Genomic DNA, 16,067 nt, shown 5'->3' with positions numbered 1-16,067 from the left:
TTATTGGCTATTTGTGGCTATAAAACAAGATCTTGTAATCATGCACCTGATAGACTAATAAAAACATTTTATATGATGCACTTAGAGCTTTTTAGTTGAGGATCTCAAAGCACTGTCTGAAGGAGGAAAACTGCAACAAAAAGTCTGCGGTCCTGTGAGGAGTTGGGAGACAACTCATGCTGTCTGCCCCCATGCCCTGCGCTCCCGCTCCTTGGATACCCTGCCAAAAATGTTTGAGTCCCTGCTCTCCTGCTGACTGACAATACTTACGGTTTTATCTGGGCCGGGTATCATTTTTCCCTGTTCTCATTCCTAACCCTGTTTCAGTCCTGCCGTGTTGTTTTCTCTGGAAGGCTGTCAAGATCTGCATTGGAAATAGTATGTTTTGACATAAAACTGGGGGAGACACCCTGTTTGTCCAGCTACTCTGGAGCCCAGAGAAGGTTATGGGAATACATGGTGCCTTGGTTTTAATTGTGTTTTATTTTAAGTCAGGATTGAGAAAGGCTCTAAGGAAAAACTTGGGGTTTTCCTGCTTTACAGACACCTCCTGATGGTCAGTTCATGGGGAGAGAAGGACTCGTTTAGAAAAAGGAAGCTGTGATTGAAAATAAATGAGGCTGTATGATCAGTGTTTAAAAGGAGCTGCAATTAAAGGGAAGAGAAGAGCAGAGCTGTAGAGTGCCAGGGAAAACCCCAGGTATGTAGGCCCTCGGGTCAGCAGCAGGGAACTAGACAGCGTTTGAGGAGGCAAAGGCTTTCTTCTGGAGGGGAAGAGAGATGGGAGAAATTTCACTGCGTCACAGCTCTGACTAATGCTTGGGCTGCAAAATTCCTTCAACCAAATTTAATGCAGATGGTACATTAAATATTACAGTACCACTAAGTTACATACTGTCTCATTTTCAGTGAGGTTTTGTGGATGTTTCTGACATACAGACACGGAAAAATGCTGCAGTTCCCGATGGGTTGGGTGAGCACTTACTTGTGGTTTTTAAATACCCAGAGGACAACTGAACAGTGACCAGAGTCCTGAGCCCTTTGGCAGAAGCAGGACTTCCCGGCACAGAGAGCCGATGAGGTCCAGCCTTGCTTGGGGCACAGAGCAATGCCCACAGCAGCAGCAGCAGCTGCCCCTGGAAACAGGCAGGGATAAGTTCAAGGTACATAGCATCACCTTGTGCTCAGTGCCTTCAAACCTGAGAGAGGATCAGAGTCTTAAATGCTCCCCAAAGGAGTATTTTTGACACTCTTGTACCTAAGCTGGACTAGTAGGTGTCACCAGCTCTATTATCATCCTGTCCTTAACACCTGCAGTGGTAGAAACTGCAGTCTCACTGGCCAGTACTTTAGTTGTGCCTTGCCTTTCCTGACAGAGACATGTTGGGGAGAAGAAACGTGAGATCTGACACTAAAACAGAAGGCTGGATTTGTGGAGAGATATTGAAAAACAGCTGAGAGAAACCTCTGTGGAGCAGCAGGTAACTTCATTTCCCATCACCATTTTCTTTCCTAGGGTTATCTTCTCTTCGCTCAATATCAGATCAGAGCTGTTATCAGTTCAAGGTTGCGTTTGCACTCTTCTATTGGCCTTAATCAGGGGAAACTGAACATAAGGGGAGAACTACTGCCCCTGTGCTCTATTGCATGTGAGATGGGGCCTGGTAACCTCTTCCTTTTCCATGCATGTCTTAAGAGAGGAATGATTCATGCTGTGGGTTTATATTACGCTCTGATATCTGTGTTATGGTTTGCAAGGGCTATTTATACACACAAAAAATCACACTTCGCTAGCTTGATAGTAGTCTAACTATAAGCGAGTAGTAAATAATAGTTGCATAATTCAAAGTCAAAATACAATACATAAGGCAGTAGACTCTGTTGCCACTGGCTTTGCATTGACTTCAGCAGGTTTTGGAGCACATTTGAGACACAGAAGATGCAAAATCAGGTATCAAAACACAGAGAAGGAAGACGGATGCTACAGCCCTCGGGGTAACGGCTGAAATATCAGATCTGTCTGTCAGGCCAAATCTGTTGCTGTCAATGAACTTCCACTGGCCTCAGAGGAACTCAATGCATTTGTGTCGTGTGAATGCACTTTAAACAGGTTGGCATCGTGATTTCATTGACGTGAGCTGGTGATGCTACCCATAACTGATAGACAGCAGAGTACAAAATAATTAGTCTCATCACCCTAAATGAATACCAGTGAAACGTTCTTACTTTCCCTCTCACCCACACAATGATGTATCTCACTTCTGCCACATGCCAGTATCTCTTCACTAATTACCAACTTAAAAAAACTGAGATAACGTAGCTTTAATCCTTTTGTCTACTGTTTATTTGAAAGTTGGAATCTACAATCTAAGGACTGATCAAAAACATAAATAATTTGCTTTTAAACAGCTTTTTGGTGCTGGGTTTTAGGACTCATTTCACTTCTGCGCTTTGAAATTTCACCTCTCAAACAGCATGGAGGTGTGAGTTAGCCCCAGCTTGCCAGGTACCATTCAGCCTGTTGCGGTCTGTGAATTTAAGAGACGAGTAAACGCAAGACCCAGGCGGTTCCAGCCCGGGCGGAGACTCCTAACCTCCCCAAGTCAAAGGCGAACAAACTTTTTGAGCAGTGTTTGAGTGACTATGTGAACGCTGTTCTCGGTTTGTGTTTTTAAAGAGCATCTTGCAGAAAACGGGTTTGGAGCGTGAAAACCAACTGCGGTGCAGTCCCGGAGCGGGTTTGCATTTGTCCGTGGTAGCAGCCTTCGCACCGCAACGCGGGTGCCAGGAGTGAGGCAGCGTGTGCTTCCCGCTCCCGCTCCCTGCTCTGGCAGGCGGCTCTGGCGGAGGCTCGGCGCTCCTGGGTCTCGGCCGGCAGCGGCGGAAGCCCGCGAGCAGGGACAATCCTTGTCCTGATGCTCCCCCATCCGACAATTTCTGGGTGTCTCCCTTCGTACAGCCGGCTCTTTTGCCGTTATTTCCATCGGGTTTGGTTCCTGCCTGCGCTGCGGGGATGGAAGGGGGCCGGCGGCACCCGCGGACGGCAGCGCAGCCGGGACGCGCCCGGCTCCCCGGGGCCGCTCCGCGCCCCGCGCTGCCCCCGCGCCGGCGCTGCGGGGCCCCCGCGGTGTCCGCGGGCGGGGCGGGGCGGGGCGCGCTGCGCGGGCGCGGGGCGGTGCGCGGGCGGGCGGGGGGGCGCGGGGGGCGGTGCCGGCGCTCGGCGCTGACAGCCACATGCCGCCCTGCCTGAAAAGGCTGCGAGGCGCCGGCGGGGAGGGAGAGGAGGCGCAGACGGCGCCCCAGCCCGCACCGCCGCCGCCGCGCCCCGGGGGATGCCGAGGCGCCGGCCCCGCGGGTCGCCCTAGGGGAGAGGCGCTCCGCCGGCACCGCCCGCCCCGCAGCCCCGGCCCGGGGAGCGTCGCCGCCCCTCGCTGAGCCCCGCCGGAGCCGCTCGCCAGTGGGGCGCCCACGCGGGGCGCGGCGCGGCGCGCCCGGGGTAGGGAGGCGAAGCCCGGCCCCGCAGCCTCGGGTCGTGTGTTGTGGGTTTGGTGGTGGTTTTTTTTTTTTAAATATAATTTGTTCCGAAGGATGGATACGTTTCTTCTCGCGTGGGGATTTCTAGGGCTGTGCTTGCCCGCCGCCGGAGGCACGGCAGAGACAGGTAAGGCGCCCTCCGGGACGAGGGATGTCCCCAGCCGCGGGTGGGCGAGGGAACCCTCCCCGTCCGCCCAACTTTTGGGTGCCCGGGCGCGGTCTCGGGCGCACGCATAGACGCTTTGCGTGGGAATAAATTTAGGGAATACATGAAGGATTGGCCGCACCACGCAGCTTTCGCAGCTTGGGTTTTGGGGGGTATCGTGCGTGCGGCGGGGCGGGGATGCCGCAGCCCCCCGGTAAAGCACGCAGCGGTTGTAGCCGCGCGGCTCCCATCGCCCGGCGTAAGGGGCGAGGGGACGGAGCCGCATTGGAAAGTTGCGTACTGGTTTTGTGGGAGACTGCGGGGAAGGGTGGGAAAGCAGTAGGGACCAGCCGCATCCCGGACACCCGCATCCGGATGTTCGCGTCCGCGTGCCCGGTTGCAACCTCGGGAAACTTTAGGTGAGAAATCAAAATCATCTGGTAGGGAGCAGGCAGCCGGAGCCATGCAGGACTGCGCTGGGAGCGGGCGAAGCTTAGCGGTGGTGGCACCCTTCGGGCAGCCCCCCCGGGAACGGCTGCCCGCAGTACGGGCGGGACCTGCACTTTGCAAACGCCGGGCTGTCCCGGGACCAGGCGGTTTCGTGTCAGGTTTTGGGGCGTGAGTGTGTTTTTTCTGGTCTTCGCTGAAGAGCTAGGCTGGGCTGTCAGGAGGCGCTGGGATGAAGCCCCGGTCTTTGCGTTGATTCGGCATGGGGACAGGAGAGGAGCAGGCTGAGGCTGGGCCCTGTGCTCCCCGGGCACTGGCTTTGTGTCTGGCTAATGGGGGCAGCAGGGTCCCGATCTGGAGTAGTCCCTAGAGGAAAAGGATATGCCGTCCACTGCTCTCTGGGGGCTAGTTCTGCGCTCAGCAGCCCAGGAGCTTCCTGGCAGGACGGTGGTGCCAAGCCAGCAGCTGCTGAGCTGCGGCTTTGCCTTCCCGTTAGTCGGGGCCTCGGGACATGGCTCAGGGCCCTGAGCCGCGGTCTGACCCGAGCAGTGTTAGATGATGGCAGTGCGGTGTGCCTTCTCCTGCCTCTCTGCCTTCTGCTGCCCCGGAGCTCCGTGGCCAGCAGCTCCCCCTTGACAAGGGAAGTGGGAGAGTCTCTGCTGCCTGAGAAAATCCCTCTCTTCTGCAGCAGCGAAGCACAGACGTTCCCGACACACATTCGCTTGCCCGTTGGCATCACCTCTTTCCTTATGGTTATAAAGGAAAGAAAAAATCCCATCTTTTGTTCAAGTAGGGAAACAAATAGGCACTCGATGGGATGAAGAGAAAGGACAGTGTCCTAGGAGGCACTTGCTGAGTGCAAGTCTTTTCAGAGGGCCCTTGTTGCAGTGTCTGGTCTACTGGAGTGGGTTTTGTGCTGTGGCAGATCGGGCTGTAACCTGAAGCTGGCTCCTGAGGGTGCACTGGACAGCCTGGCTGCGATCCCTTTGGCTGCTGAGCTCGAGTGTATCTCTGTCCATGCGTGCACCTCCTTATATCTTGGAGTGAGTCCGGCATCAGGACTTCTAACTAAGAAGGGTTTTATGAGCCAACCATGTCTCTCAGGCCATTCAGTCACTGTAAGAAGTGTTTATTTGAACGCGGGGTTTTCCCGGCTAAGCAGAGCATCACATGGTGTTGGAGCCAGCAAGGAAGTTGTCTCCCTGCGGCTGACACCAGCGGTTGTTTGCCGAGATGTTGTGTGGCTGCAAACCCGGTCAAATGACTTTGTTGCCAGCGCAGCGAGCAAAAGTACGGGGTAATGGGACGCAAACCTCGATCAGGCTACACTCAGCTCCAGTAAATTAGCCAGCCTGGGAAGGAAAACATGCCAGAGGTAGATGGATTTATGTTTCAGTCTGGTGTATCTGAAAGCCTTCCCCCATTATGAAAGTCCCTCTTTAGGTTCCCTAAGGGAGGTTAGTAGAGAGGGGAGACGTTTTTAATAGACAATAATATGATAATCCACATGGAAAAAACCCTCATGCAATATTTCTATAGTAAGAGATAAACAGGGCAGCTGCCAATTTGTATGTAGCCAAGCAAACCCTGAGATAACCATGGAGGAGAGTGGGTGGGAGACCCGGGAAGATAAATCTGAAGGCTGGATGGCTGTGTGTTATTCATTTTCCCGTAAAAAGAAATGAAGTAAGAAAGTAACAGATTTGAGTGACCCAAGTACTGAGCCGTTCAGATGATGTTTATGCAGCTCCGAGCAAAGCTCACTCTGAAGCCTTCCAAATAGTTTACTTAAAAGCTAGTATTTTTAGTCATTACTTAGGAGATGTAGCAAGGTGGGGAGGGGGACCAAAACAAATTGCTGCCAAGCAGGCTCACGGCCACACATACAAACATGCACACACACACCCACGCAAGCATTGAGTGTAGTGCCTTATGCCCGTGTGCTGTTAAGTCAGCTCTTACTGGGAACAAAAGCTTTTTCAGACTAGGAATCAGATAGTTGTCAGGAACATCACTGAAAACGACTGATACAAGCTCAGTGGGGGGGCTCTGACCCAGGTTAGGATGGTGCATTTTGTTTTCCTAATTTTACTGCTGCAGAAAATCGTGGTGTGTGGTATCTGGAGTGACAGGCATGCACACTGGTCCCAGAGGGCTCTACAGAGGTGCTTCTCATCTCCTTCTGCCCCCCCCCCCCAGCCTCCTTCCCAGTACCTACTCTGTTTGGTACCTCATGCAAGGCTTAGAAGGTTAAAATGAGAAAGCAACCTGCTTTGCTGGGCCCGAGAAGGCAGCACTTCCCATCCCAGCAGCATGCTGCTCCAGGCAGGGGGTGGGTTGGTTTCCTAGCAGAAACCTCCAGTGCCGCCAGGCTCCAGGACATGGTGGCCTTGTACTGCAGATAGCCTGAGAGGAGAAAGCATCCTTCATGGGGTTTAGGAAGCTGTCAGGTTCAGATAAGGCTGGGATCCTATCCTGTGGGACCCCCAGTTGTATTAATAAGGAAAAATTAATTTTTAAGCACTGGGACTGCTGCCAAATTATGTGACCTCTGACAGACCAGCTGTGGTAGGAAAATAAATCGTCTACATCTGAGACCCATGATCCTATCTGAAATCGAAATAGAAAAAAAGTTGTCATTTAGCCATGATGGTTGGGGCAGATTGCAGCAGCCTGAGAGCGGACTGGAAGCTGCTAAACTTGCTCTCCATTGTGTGGTGAAGTCACCACCACTGTGTCCCCATGGGGTCTCGGGAATACAGTTGTCTAATCCGGGAAGTGTGCAGAGCTGATGTGCCTGCACACACCCAAGCTGGGACTGATGGTGTCAGCACAGAGGTGGGGGGCAGAAGTGGGGTGTGAACGTTTCCAGCTCTATCCTCACTCTGTAACAGCCCTTTGACACATTTCTAATTATAATACACACACAGACAAAGAGGTAGCTGGGCTATTTTCGAAATCCCTGTCTACACCCTGGTGGAAACCGCAATACTAGCAACAACATAAATCAGGGCTGTTGCTAACAGTGTTGCACGCGGCTTAGCGCTACAGTAGCGTGGTTTTAATCACACTTAGAATCAAAGGGTCAGCCTGCTCCCTGTCTGAGCCAAATCACAATCTCAGAAGGCCAGATCCTGAGCCGGGTTTGATGCTTGTGCAGTGAAAAGACACAAGAGTAGTCACGGAGAGGTTTGTCAGCACGAGATCGGCAGGCACAGGGCCAAACACTTGGAATCACAACTTGGATCTGTAACCCTTTCTATGTGCAAGTGGTGCCCATGAAATGCATTGGGGAGGACAGCTAGGGTAATGCTGGGCTCCAACCACAGCCTTGGTGAGGCAGCCTCTTCCCAAACAGGTCAGGAAAGGGGGTACAAACAGCAAGTTGGCATGCAGAATAGCCTGAAGTATTACTTGCAGGGCTGGATGGCTGTAGGGACTTTTTGTCTGAATGCTTCTTCCTCTTTCTTCATATTTGATAAGTCAAAGAAAAAGGGTTCCAGAGATGAAGTGCTGGGCTCCAGGTCTTTGAAACCTGCCCTCATTTCTCTCCGTGCGTTTGAGACAAAGGCAGAACATCTGCCCAGCTGTTCTGGTGGGTCACCCCTAGCTGTGAAGTGCTGTCTGTGTAGGGCTTGAACAGCTGCCTTTCTCTATGTCTCTCCTAGGCAGATGGTGAAGCCAAAAGGATGCTGTCCTTTTACTCCACTTACATTTTGTTGAAAGGCTCCTTTGGGCCCTGGTTTTTAAAGGATGTGTGTGAGAAGAGGAGGGAGGAAAACCCTAGTCCCTTGTGCATGTAGACACATACACACACACAGTCTTCCTGGTTTCTTCTCTCTCTTCATAGGCTTACAGATCTCTACCTTTCCTCTTTCACACAGAGGCCCTCCAGTTGGGGAAACTGCCTTATTGCCTGCCACACACACATGGTTCTGCATCCTTCCCATCCCTGAACTCTCTCTGACACGCCCAGAGCCCCTCAGCAACTTTCTCCCTCATGCGCACCCCCAAGCTTGTTCCTACTTTCCTCTCTTTCTGTTTTACTGCTGAATATGTGCTCAGCAGGTAACAATGTGTTTAAAACACTTGCCAGAATGTGCACTTGCCAGAATATGCAATAAGTTCGGTGCTAGTAGTGAGGCTCAGCAGTAGCTGGATTTGAGCAAGCTGTCAAAAGGCCGAAGCCACTGCTGCTCAGCAGCGTGCGTGAAGGGAGCTGCGATGGGGCTCCCCCCAGGTGGCTCCAAAGGTGCTGCTTCCCCTCCTGTCCCGTCCGTGGGGCTGACGGCAGCCAAGGCACCGTGTTTTGCTCTGAGACTCCAACAGGACCCCTGGGAGGAAGGGCCAAGCTAGGGGTGTTGTGGGATTCAGAGAGGCTCTGCCAGCTGCCTTGGGAAGAGACTGGAGTAAACTGCCACTGCCTGGTGGGGAAAAGCAGGATTCAGTTTCAGAGTGGATGAATGTCAGGACCCTGACAGATGACTCAAAGTGAGGAAGCTGGGAGGGTGTGGGGAGAGATGAGACATGAGATAAGCTTTTTTTTCTTCTTAGAATTTTTGTAATAATAATACTAATTAGTATTTCAGAGGCATTGAACACCTTTCATCAAGCCTGAAGCTCTTTAGAGAGGAATCCTAGGTGAATCTTTTTTTTCATGTGTGCTACTAGAAATGTCTCTTGTCTCCATGGCCCTCAAACGAGTCTGTTATTGGCAGCATTCACAGGGATGGCTCAGCAAACTGTTTCATCTTCATATTTTTTCGTAATGTATCCTATAAGGTAGGGTGGCAGGCTGCCATGCAAAAAGCCTTCAAGCTTCCCTGAATCTGCTTCCCTGCCCGCAGTATTGGTGAGTTTTCTTCAGAAACTGCCTGACCTGCAGCTTGAAGGTCTCCTAAAGCTGCCACCTATTCCTGGGAGATGGCAGTGTGTTTCCATAAGAGTTCAAACCCTTGGGAGCCTAACACTGAGGCAGGAGAGGCAGGAAGGATTTCTCCAAGTTCAAAATGCAGTTATCCTCCTCCCTTGCATATGCACGCACACACTTGCACGCTCTCTGGAATGATTACTGGAGCAGCCAGGAGTTGTAATTCTAGACCCACCAATTACATTCGCAGGCAAGCTGGGAGAATTGTGTGCACATGTATCTATATAAGGCTAACACTATTAAGGTGGTTGCCCTATTGGAATTGCATTTGTCTGTGATATAAGATGACAAATAATAAAGTTAGTGAAGGTGGCACCATGTAAAAACAGGATATAAAATCTCATCAAAGATAAAAGAGAAGGGGTGGACAGGATGGACATTTAAAGGTCAAGGTTGTCACTGGCTCAAGTGGTACAAAGTGATGTCAGCCCCTGGAAGGCTGTCCAGAACTGCAGGGAGTCAGAGTCAGGGAAGTTCAGAGTCAGGGAAATCAGCTGAACTCCGGTGATTTCAAAGCGAATTACCTGGATTTGCATGCAGGATTTGGCCCTCTCATTTTCCACGGTGAAGCTTGAGTAGGTCTCTATTTCAGATTTCCACTTAATTCTTTTGTGGATTAACACGGCAAAAAAAGTGCAGGTATCAGAAGTCTCCAAATCTCCTCCTCTCTCTTCCCTGCTTCAACACTCTCTTCTTTAAAAATAATTTAAAATGTTCCGTTTTGCGAAGGTTCACAGCTAAAATGTTCCATTTGGTGAGCTTTTCGGCATTCCCTTTTCACTGCTGTCCAGCACTATAAAATGAATATATTGCATCCCTTCCCAGTTGCCTTAGGAAGCAGTCAAATGGTTGCATTCCTCAACTGATGGATTGGCGCGTTCCTTTCTTGCTTAAGCCCAGTCAGTGTTTTTATGAGCTCGTCTCGTGACAGGCTTGAGACACTTCGAGCTGAACAAAATCCTAGTTCAAATCACAAAAGGAGTCTTTAAGTTCTGCTTTGCCGTGCCTCTACTTTTAAGTGAAATTTTAGTTAAACTGGTAAAAGTACTCAATGAAATGTTCAGGGGACTTTCTCTGGTTGTGTGAAATCCCAAGATGTGGATGTGGGTAGTGTTCTGGAATGAAATGTGCGTGTAAGTGCTTTGTGTTGTTTGGGTGTGTTTGTCCATTAATTTGTTCAGGAAGCCTTTGAAGCTTTATCTTACAATCCAAAGCAAACACGCTTCTGCTAAAATGATGTATGCTACTGGGGATAAAATAACTAATCTCATTAACTTCCTCTGCACTGTGTCTCTCTCCTTGGCCAATTGCTAAGCGGTATCATTTATATCCAAGGGCTCATACAAAAGTTGTATGCCTCATGCAAAAGTTGTGCCATGTAGTTTGGGGCGAGGGCCTCTGCCACATTAGCTGTGCCCAGCCAGGGTCAGAGCTCAGAGAATGAGACAGAATAAACATTAACGGTAATGAATCCTTGGCAGAAGAGGTCTGTTTGTCTCCTCCATACTGGGATTTGGCAAAGTGCTTGGACACACATGGACCTTGAAAAACTCTGCCTCTTGAAGAGCTGTTTTACTCTAACTGGACTGAAACACAGGGTTTCCTGCACAAGGGCTCAAGCCAAGTTCAGCAGCTCTGAGAGCAGTGGGTCATGCATGCCAGGACCCATATTTTGCTTTGCTGTTGGAGGGTTGGCAGGGCAAATCTCGTCTGCCCAGTGCTGAATCCTGGGACACGGAAATCTTGTGCATTGGTTGAATGAGAGTGTGGAGCTGGGCTGGAGGGCCTCATGTGGGGAAGAGAAGTGACAAGGTTAGCTGGTGCATCTGCCTGCTGTAGAACTCACAGGATCGCTCTCCCTTGCTCCTTTGCTATCCTCGAAGGCTGCTCTTTTCAAGCAGCACAGCGATGCTGCTGCTTGCTGCTAAGGCATCCAGAACACCTTAAGTTTTGTGCACAGCCCTGAATGACATCCCAAAGTAAACTGAACTCAGCAGATTAAAACATGTGATAGTTTTGTGATGGACACTACAAGCTCTGAGAGGCTGTAGTATGTGTGTTTGTTGTGAAACAGACCTCTCTGGTGATGATTATTTTTGTTACAGGCAGAGTTGGCTTTAGTTTCTATGTGGAAGGTCCAACAATAACAGTGAGCCCTGCTCTCCTGGGGTGAGGAAAATCCAGAGGGGTTTAGTCGGCAGGAAATTTAAGTAGGAGAATGCCCTGCTCCCAGCCTAAGGTTTCAGCATGCACCTGATGAGCTGCAGAGCTGAAAAAACCCAAGTGTGGGTGAAGGTTCCTGGAGCCTGGCTGTTATTTTTTGGGTCCCCTGAGTGATGATTGCTTGTTGCTGCCTAGGGGAGGCAGGAGGAGACTTCATCAGCCTGGTTGTCTTCAGCAGTTTAGGGCAGAGAAAGAGGTGTCTGCCCCTTGCAAAGGTTGAGGAACTCGACTGCTGATACCCTTCTCCACGGGAAACTTTGGAGTTGCCCACTGTACACTGCAGCATTTGCAGGAGTCCACCCCTTGTGAACTTCTCCAGGTCTTCTTTTCCCATCCCTATGGCTTGGTTGTCATCATCTGGTGTAGTTACCCTGTTGAAATGGTCCTGCAAGGAGAGGGTTGCAGGGATGAGTTATGTGGTAATCCTTAACAAAAGAGGGGATCTGCAGATCTTCCACCCTGAACGTAGCCTGCTCCACCACTGCCTGGGAGTGTCAACCTCCATAGCCTCCACTGAGGAGCCCTGCTGCTCTCCTGTGGCCTTGCCATTAGCACAGAACTCCACTGGCCCCTCCACCTTGCGGACTGGCAGGGGCTCCAACAGTTTGCTTTCAGTGCCTACATTTTGCTTACTGAGCAATGGGATGTCCCACGCACCTGGCAGGCTTGGCTTGTACTTCAGAATTTAATTTTAATTTTATTAAGTGAATTCAGGGCTGGCAAAAGCTGCCAGAGCCCATTAGCTATGGAGCACGTCTTGCTTCCAGAGCATACAGTCGGAGTTGTAGCCATGGCACTCACTCTCTACTGTGTACTAAATAGGCTATGTTTTATACAGAAAGACAGTGGTTGGCATTACTGTTGAGGCAAACCCTTTGCCCATCAGTGGGCATAGTGATAGATTTTTTTTATTGTTGTTGTTGTTGTTGTTGCAAGTGTTCATCTGCTGGATACCAGTGAGTCAAAAGAGGAAAGGCCTGACAGAACAATTACAGAGATATTAAAGTCATTTTGCCTCTTCAGATAATTCTAAGAAGCCCTGGCTTCCCTGGTATGCTTTTGTGCTGTACTAAAGTAGCCCCTTTCATTTCTCTGGATCTTCCTGTGGATGGATGAATGAGAAGACAAAATCTGTTCCTCTCAGGGATACAGATAAGCTTTCCTGCTGGCGGGAGATTTTCCCTGCTTCAGAAAGATGGTGACATATTCCTGGTGGTATCTGAACACCTGAGGGATGTGGCTGGTGCTCCTGTTCACTCAATGGTTTCACCTTCTTGTCCCATTTTGCTGGAGAGATCTCAGTTCCAGAGAGCTGGGCTCTAGCCCCTCTCACTCAGGCTGTCCTCACTGGCACCAATGCTTTGATTGGGCACCAAGCTGACCTGAAATTAGGATCAAGCCTAGGGTTTTCCTTAGCTTGGTCCTGCTGCACTGTGATGGCCTTGCAGGGTAAGGGAGAAATTTCAAGGTCAGTGTAAAATTCTGTTTCTGCTCCTGAGTTCATTTGTTAGGGAAGAGCTAGAGCAAGCTGGAGCCTGACACCTCTGTTAACATGGCAGTTCCCCTCCAACTGGTTGAGTTGCAAGGGCTCACAGGGTATTCACGGTATCCAGTGTGAGTAAGGGGCTAGCAGCTTCTGAATGGGGGGTGATGTTGGTGGTATCAGCCTAGCGGGTAGCATGTGTGTGAAAGCTGGAGAGACGGGGAGGGGATGATGAGGTGTGGAAGGATTGACTGTATTTTCATTGTTTCGAGACTTTGCCCTTTCCAAGAAAAATAATCTGCAGCTTGAATATTTTTCTTTGCTGGAGGGGGTGGACATGTGTGCAAACGAGGTGTGAATTTTTATGAGAAGGTGTGAAAGTGCGCACATGAGTGAAGTGTGAATTACACGTCTATTTGTACATTGATGTCAACAAGTCCGTGAATTTCTTCTTTCCATATGAATGTCTCTTTCTCTCTCTCCCTCCAAACCCACATAGACACGTGTGGGCAAATATGCCTTGCTGAGAGAAGCGATTTGTGCAAGAACGTAGGTTTGTAAATGTTTGTGTGTTGAGCAAGCTCTCCTGTGGAACAAAACCAGATGTTTTTTGGTATTCTCAGCTCATCGTGGCAGTGTTGTGATTTTTCCTCTCATATTTTTCAGGATACTTGCAAGATTATTTTAAGAAAAAAGGGAAGGCTGCAGAGCTGCCTTTGGGTGTGTGAGAAGAAAGTTATTTTGAAGAAAGAATGTGTTAGAGGGCATGAAAAACATGGAGAAAACTGAGACAGTGCTTTTTCATGTCAAAGGAAGCCTTGCTGCCCCATGAAGGGCCCTCCTGTTGCCCTTTTTTTCACGCAGGACACGTGCATTTTCTGCAGGCAGCGTACAGGCAGCAGGTTGTTTATTTAAAGTGCTTTTTTTTTTTTGAGGAAGCATTACCGCTGAGGGGTCCTGCCTCACTCCTGCTGCTCGCCTTGGCTCTGGCAAGAGGCAGTCTGAAGGCAGGCTGGGATGTCCCTACTGAGAGTGGGTGGACTTGTGACAATCTGCCAGGGGACACCCCTGGGGCCTGTCACACCCCATGGCAGAGGAACAGAGCCAGACCTGCAGCATGGGGTTGAGCCCATATGAGTCTGCACCGCTCTGCTTTTCCAGGGTCATTCTGGGGCTTTGCAGTGAGTGCTGCTGTGAAAGGACAGGAACATCCTGGAGGACCAAGGCAGTGGGGAGCACTTGACTCACAGAGCTGATGGTATCTGGATTGTGTGGTTACTCTCTTACGCCAAGAGTGATGCTTCTCTGTGCCTTGACTCCCCTGGGGGTTTGGGAAGTGCCTCAGGCTCCATCTGAGAGCATGCACGTGTGTGCCTCGGGAACACCCACTCACACCCTCTGTGCATCCTGAGTCCTCTGGGGCTATGGGGAAGCTGAGGGGACAGCCTCACAGTGCAGACAACCCATGAGGGTTTGCATCCCGTCTTATAGCCCATTACTTATTGTCAGGGAGGGAAAGACTTTCCACAACGCAGGACCAGGGTCACCCTGTATGCCTGAAAGCCTGCCCTATGGAGGGACTTAGGTTTTTTTGGAGGTTTTGCCCATTTTGGTGGGTTTTGCCTGTTGTGCTGGGTGTGAAGAGGCAACACTGTCTTCTGTGGGCAGCCCTTGAGCCTGCAGGGCTGTGGTGCTGGGACAGGGTGGTGGCAGGGGAGGGGGGCCAGCAGGACACATGTGATGGGAGCCCCATGGAAAAAGGGGCTTTGTTGGGATTTGTTGTGCGTTATCAAGTGACCCCATGATGCAGATTTTCCTCTCAGCAAGTAATACAGTAATAAATTTGATTTGCAGTGTTCATGAGATTAAATGTTTTTTTGATTATGAAATCACCCTCTAGAGCCTGTTCTAACCCAAAGCTGAGAGAGCTTCCTCTGCTCACCACGCAGCCATTGCCAGCCATTTGTGGGCTAGTCCCACAAAACCACCACTGCTGATTATCTGTGTCTGCAGTTCCAATGGCTGGATTTGCTTGCCAGGTTTCAGGAGGCCAGTCTGCTGAGATGGGTTGGTTGGGGAGGGAGAGCACAGCAAGTGGAAAGGGGCTGTCATGGGGCTGCAGGCTGGGACCAGGAGGGACAGATGCTGTCCCTAGCTCTGCCACACAACGTGACTGGGCCTGGGCTCACCATCATCCCTGATGTGCCTTAGTTTCCTTCCCTGGGAGCAGCAAAGCTTTCTGCCCTCCTGCAGCTGGATCAAATTTGTCGTGTCCAAATTATGGCGTCTCCCAAGGCAGCTGTGGGAGACTGCCACAGAGCAGCTTGCAAAGGAGGTAAAAGAAGGGATAAAATGAGGCAGCTCCAGATGATCTGATATCAATCTGTCTCTTACTTTATGGCTCAGTAATTGCCTTGGCAAGCGCATTCATTTCTCTTTTCTGGTCTGTGTGAAATGTGGTATGTAAGTGTGGCAGGAGGTGGAGGGGAAAGGCATATGTTTGTTCTGTAGAATAATTGTTCTTGCCCAGAGATTAATATCAAATATTAGAGTACCAAAGGGATGTCAATGGCCTGGAGAATGGTCTTTATCAGATCACCCCTATCAGTGGTCTGGTGGGACCTGCTGTGTGCAGCTGATGCCCAGAACCTGTTTCAATGCCTTATTCTCTTCTGTGTCTCTGCAGCTCAGCCATGTGGGGGTCGCCTGAACTCCAAGGATGCCGGGTACATCACTTCCCCAGGGTACCCCAATGACTACCCCTCCCACCAGAACTGTGAGTGGGTCATCTACGCTCCTGAATCCAACCAGAAGATAATTCTCAACTTTAACCCTCACTTTGAAATCGAAAAACATGACTGCAAGTAAGAGCCTTCCTCTTCCTCTCTAGTACATAGCTACCTCTCTTCCTGCTTTTGCCTAGTAGTATGGGTCTCATGCTTCCCTGCACTTGAAATCAAGCATCATCCTGAGCCCCCATAGCACTGCATTTCCTTGCCTTTCAGGAGCAAGAGCTGCCTCTGCTGAGTGTGAGGTTGTAAGATGTTGCTTCGGACTCATAGGATGATACGCTGGATAATTCTTAATTTACCTGATATAGCTTGAAAGCAAGAGCCAACTGGCTTTCAAGCTGACCTTGACTTTGGTTAAAAGGCTGCTTGTTTTTCTGTGTCGGAGTGGCCTCACTTTCCTTTTAAACCATGCTGGGAGAGCAGAGCAATTTCCTGGTTTGTAAATAGGCAGAGGTATGGCAGAGAGAGCCCTGCAGCTGGAGACTGAGGTTTGGGCCATGTGAGGCTGGAGGC

At 50.4% G+C, this 16,067-nt stretch overlaps 1 protein-coding gene across 3 annotated transcripts in view; it reads left to right on the top strand.

The window, feature by feature from the left end:
* Positions 1–3,265: 3,265 nt before the first annotated feature.
* NRP2 (neuropilin 2) overlaps positions 3,266–16,067 on the top strand; it is an 89,008-nt gene continuing 76,206 nt past the window's right edge. For 2 of the 3 annotated variants that reach the window (XM_064660621.1, XM_064660620.1), the window contains exons 1-2: positions 3,266–3,661; positions 15,449–15,626. In XM_064660621.1, the coding sequence (XP_064516691.1) occupies positions 3,589–3,661; positions 15,449–15,626 (251 nt within the window). In that variant the 5' untranslated portion in view covers positions 3,266–3,588. The remainder of the gene's footprint in view (positions 3,662–15,448; positions 15,627–16,067) is intronic. The other variant, XM_064660622.1, reaches the window with a different exon arrangement.

The sequence above is a fragment of the Pseudopipra pipra genome, chromosome 7 (assembly GCF_036250125.1).
Source record: "Pseudopipra pipra isolate bDixPip1 chromosome 7, bDixPip1.hap1, whole genome shotgun sequence".
Taxonomy (NCBI): Eukaryota; Metazoa; Chordata; class Aves; order Passeriformes; family Pipridae; genus Pseudopipra; species Pseudopipra pipra.
Note: the sequence above shows the minus strand (reverse complement) of the source record. Positions and strands in the feature narration are given on the sequence as shown.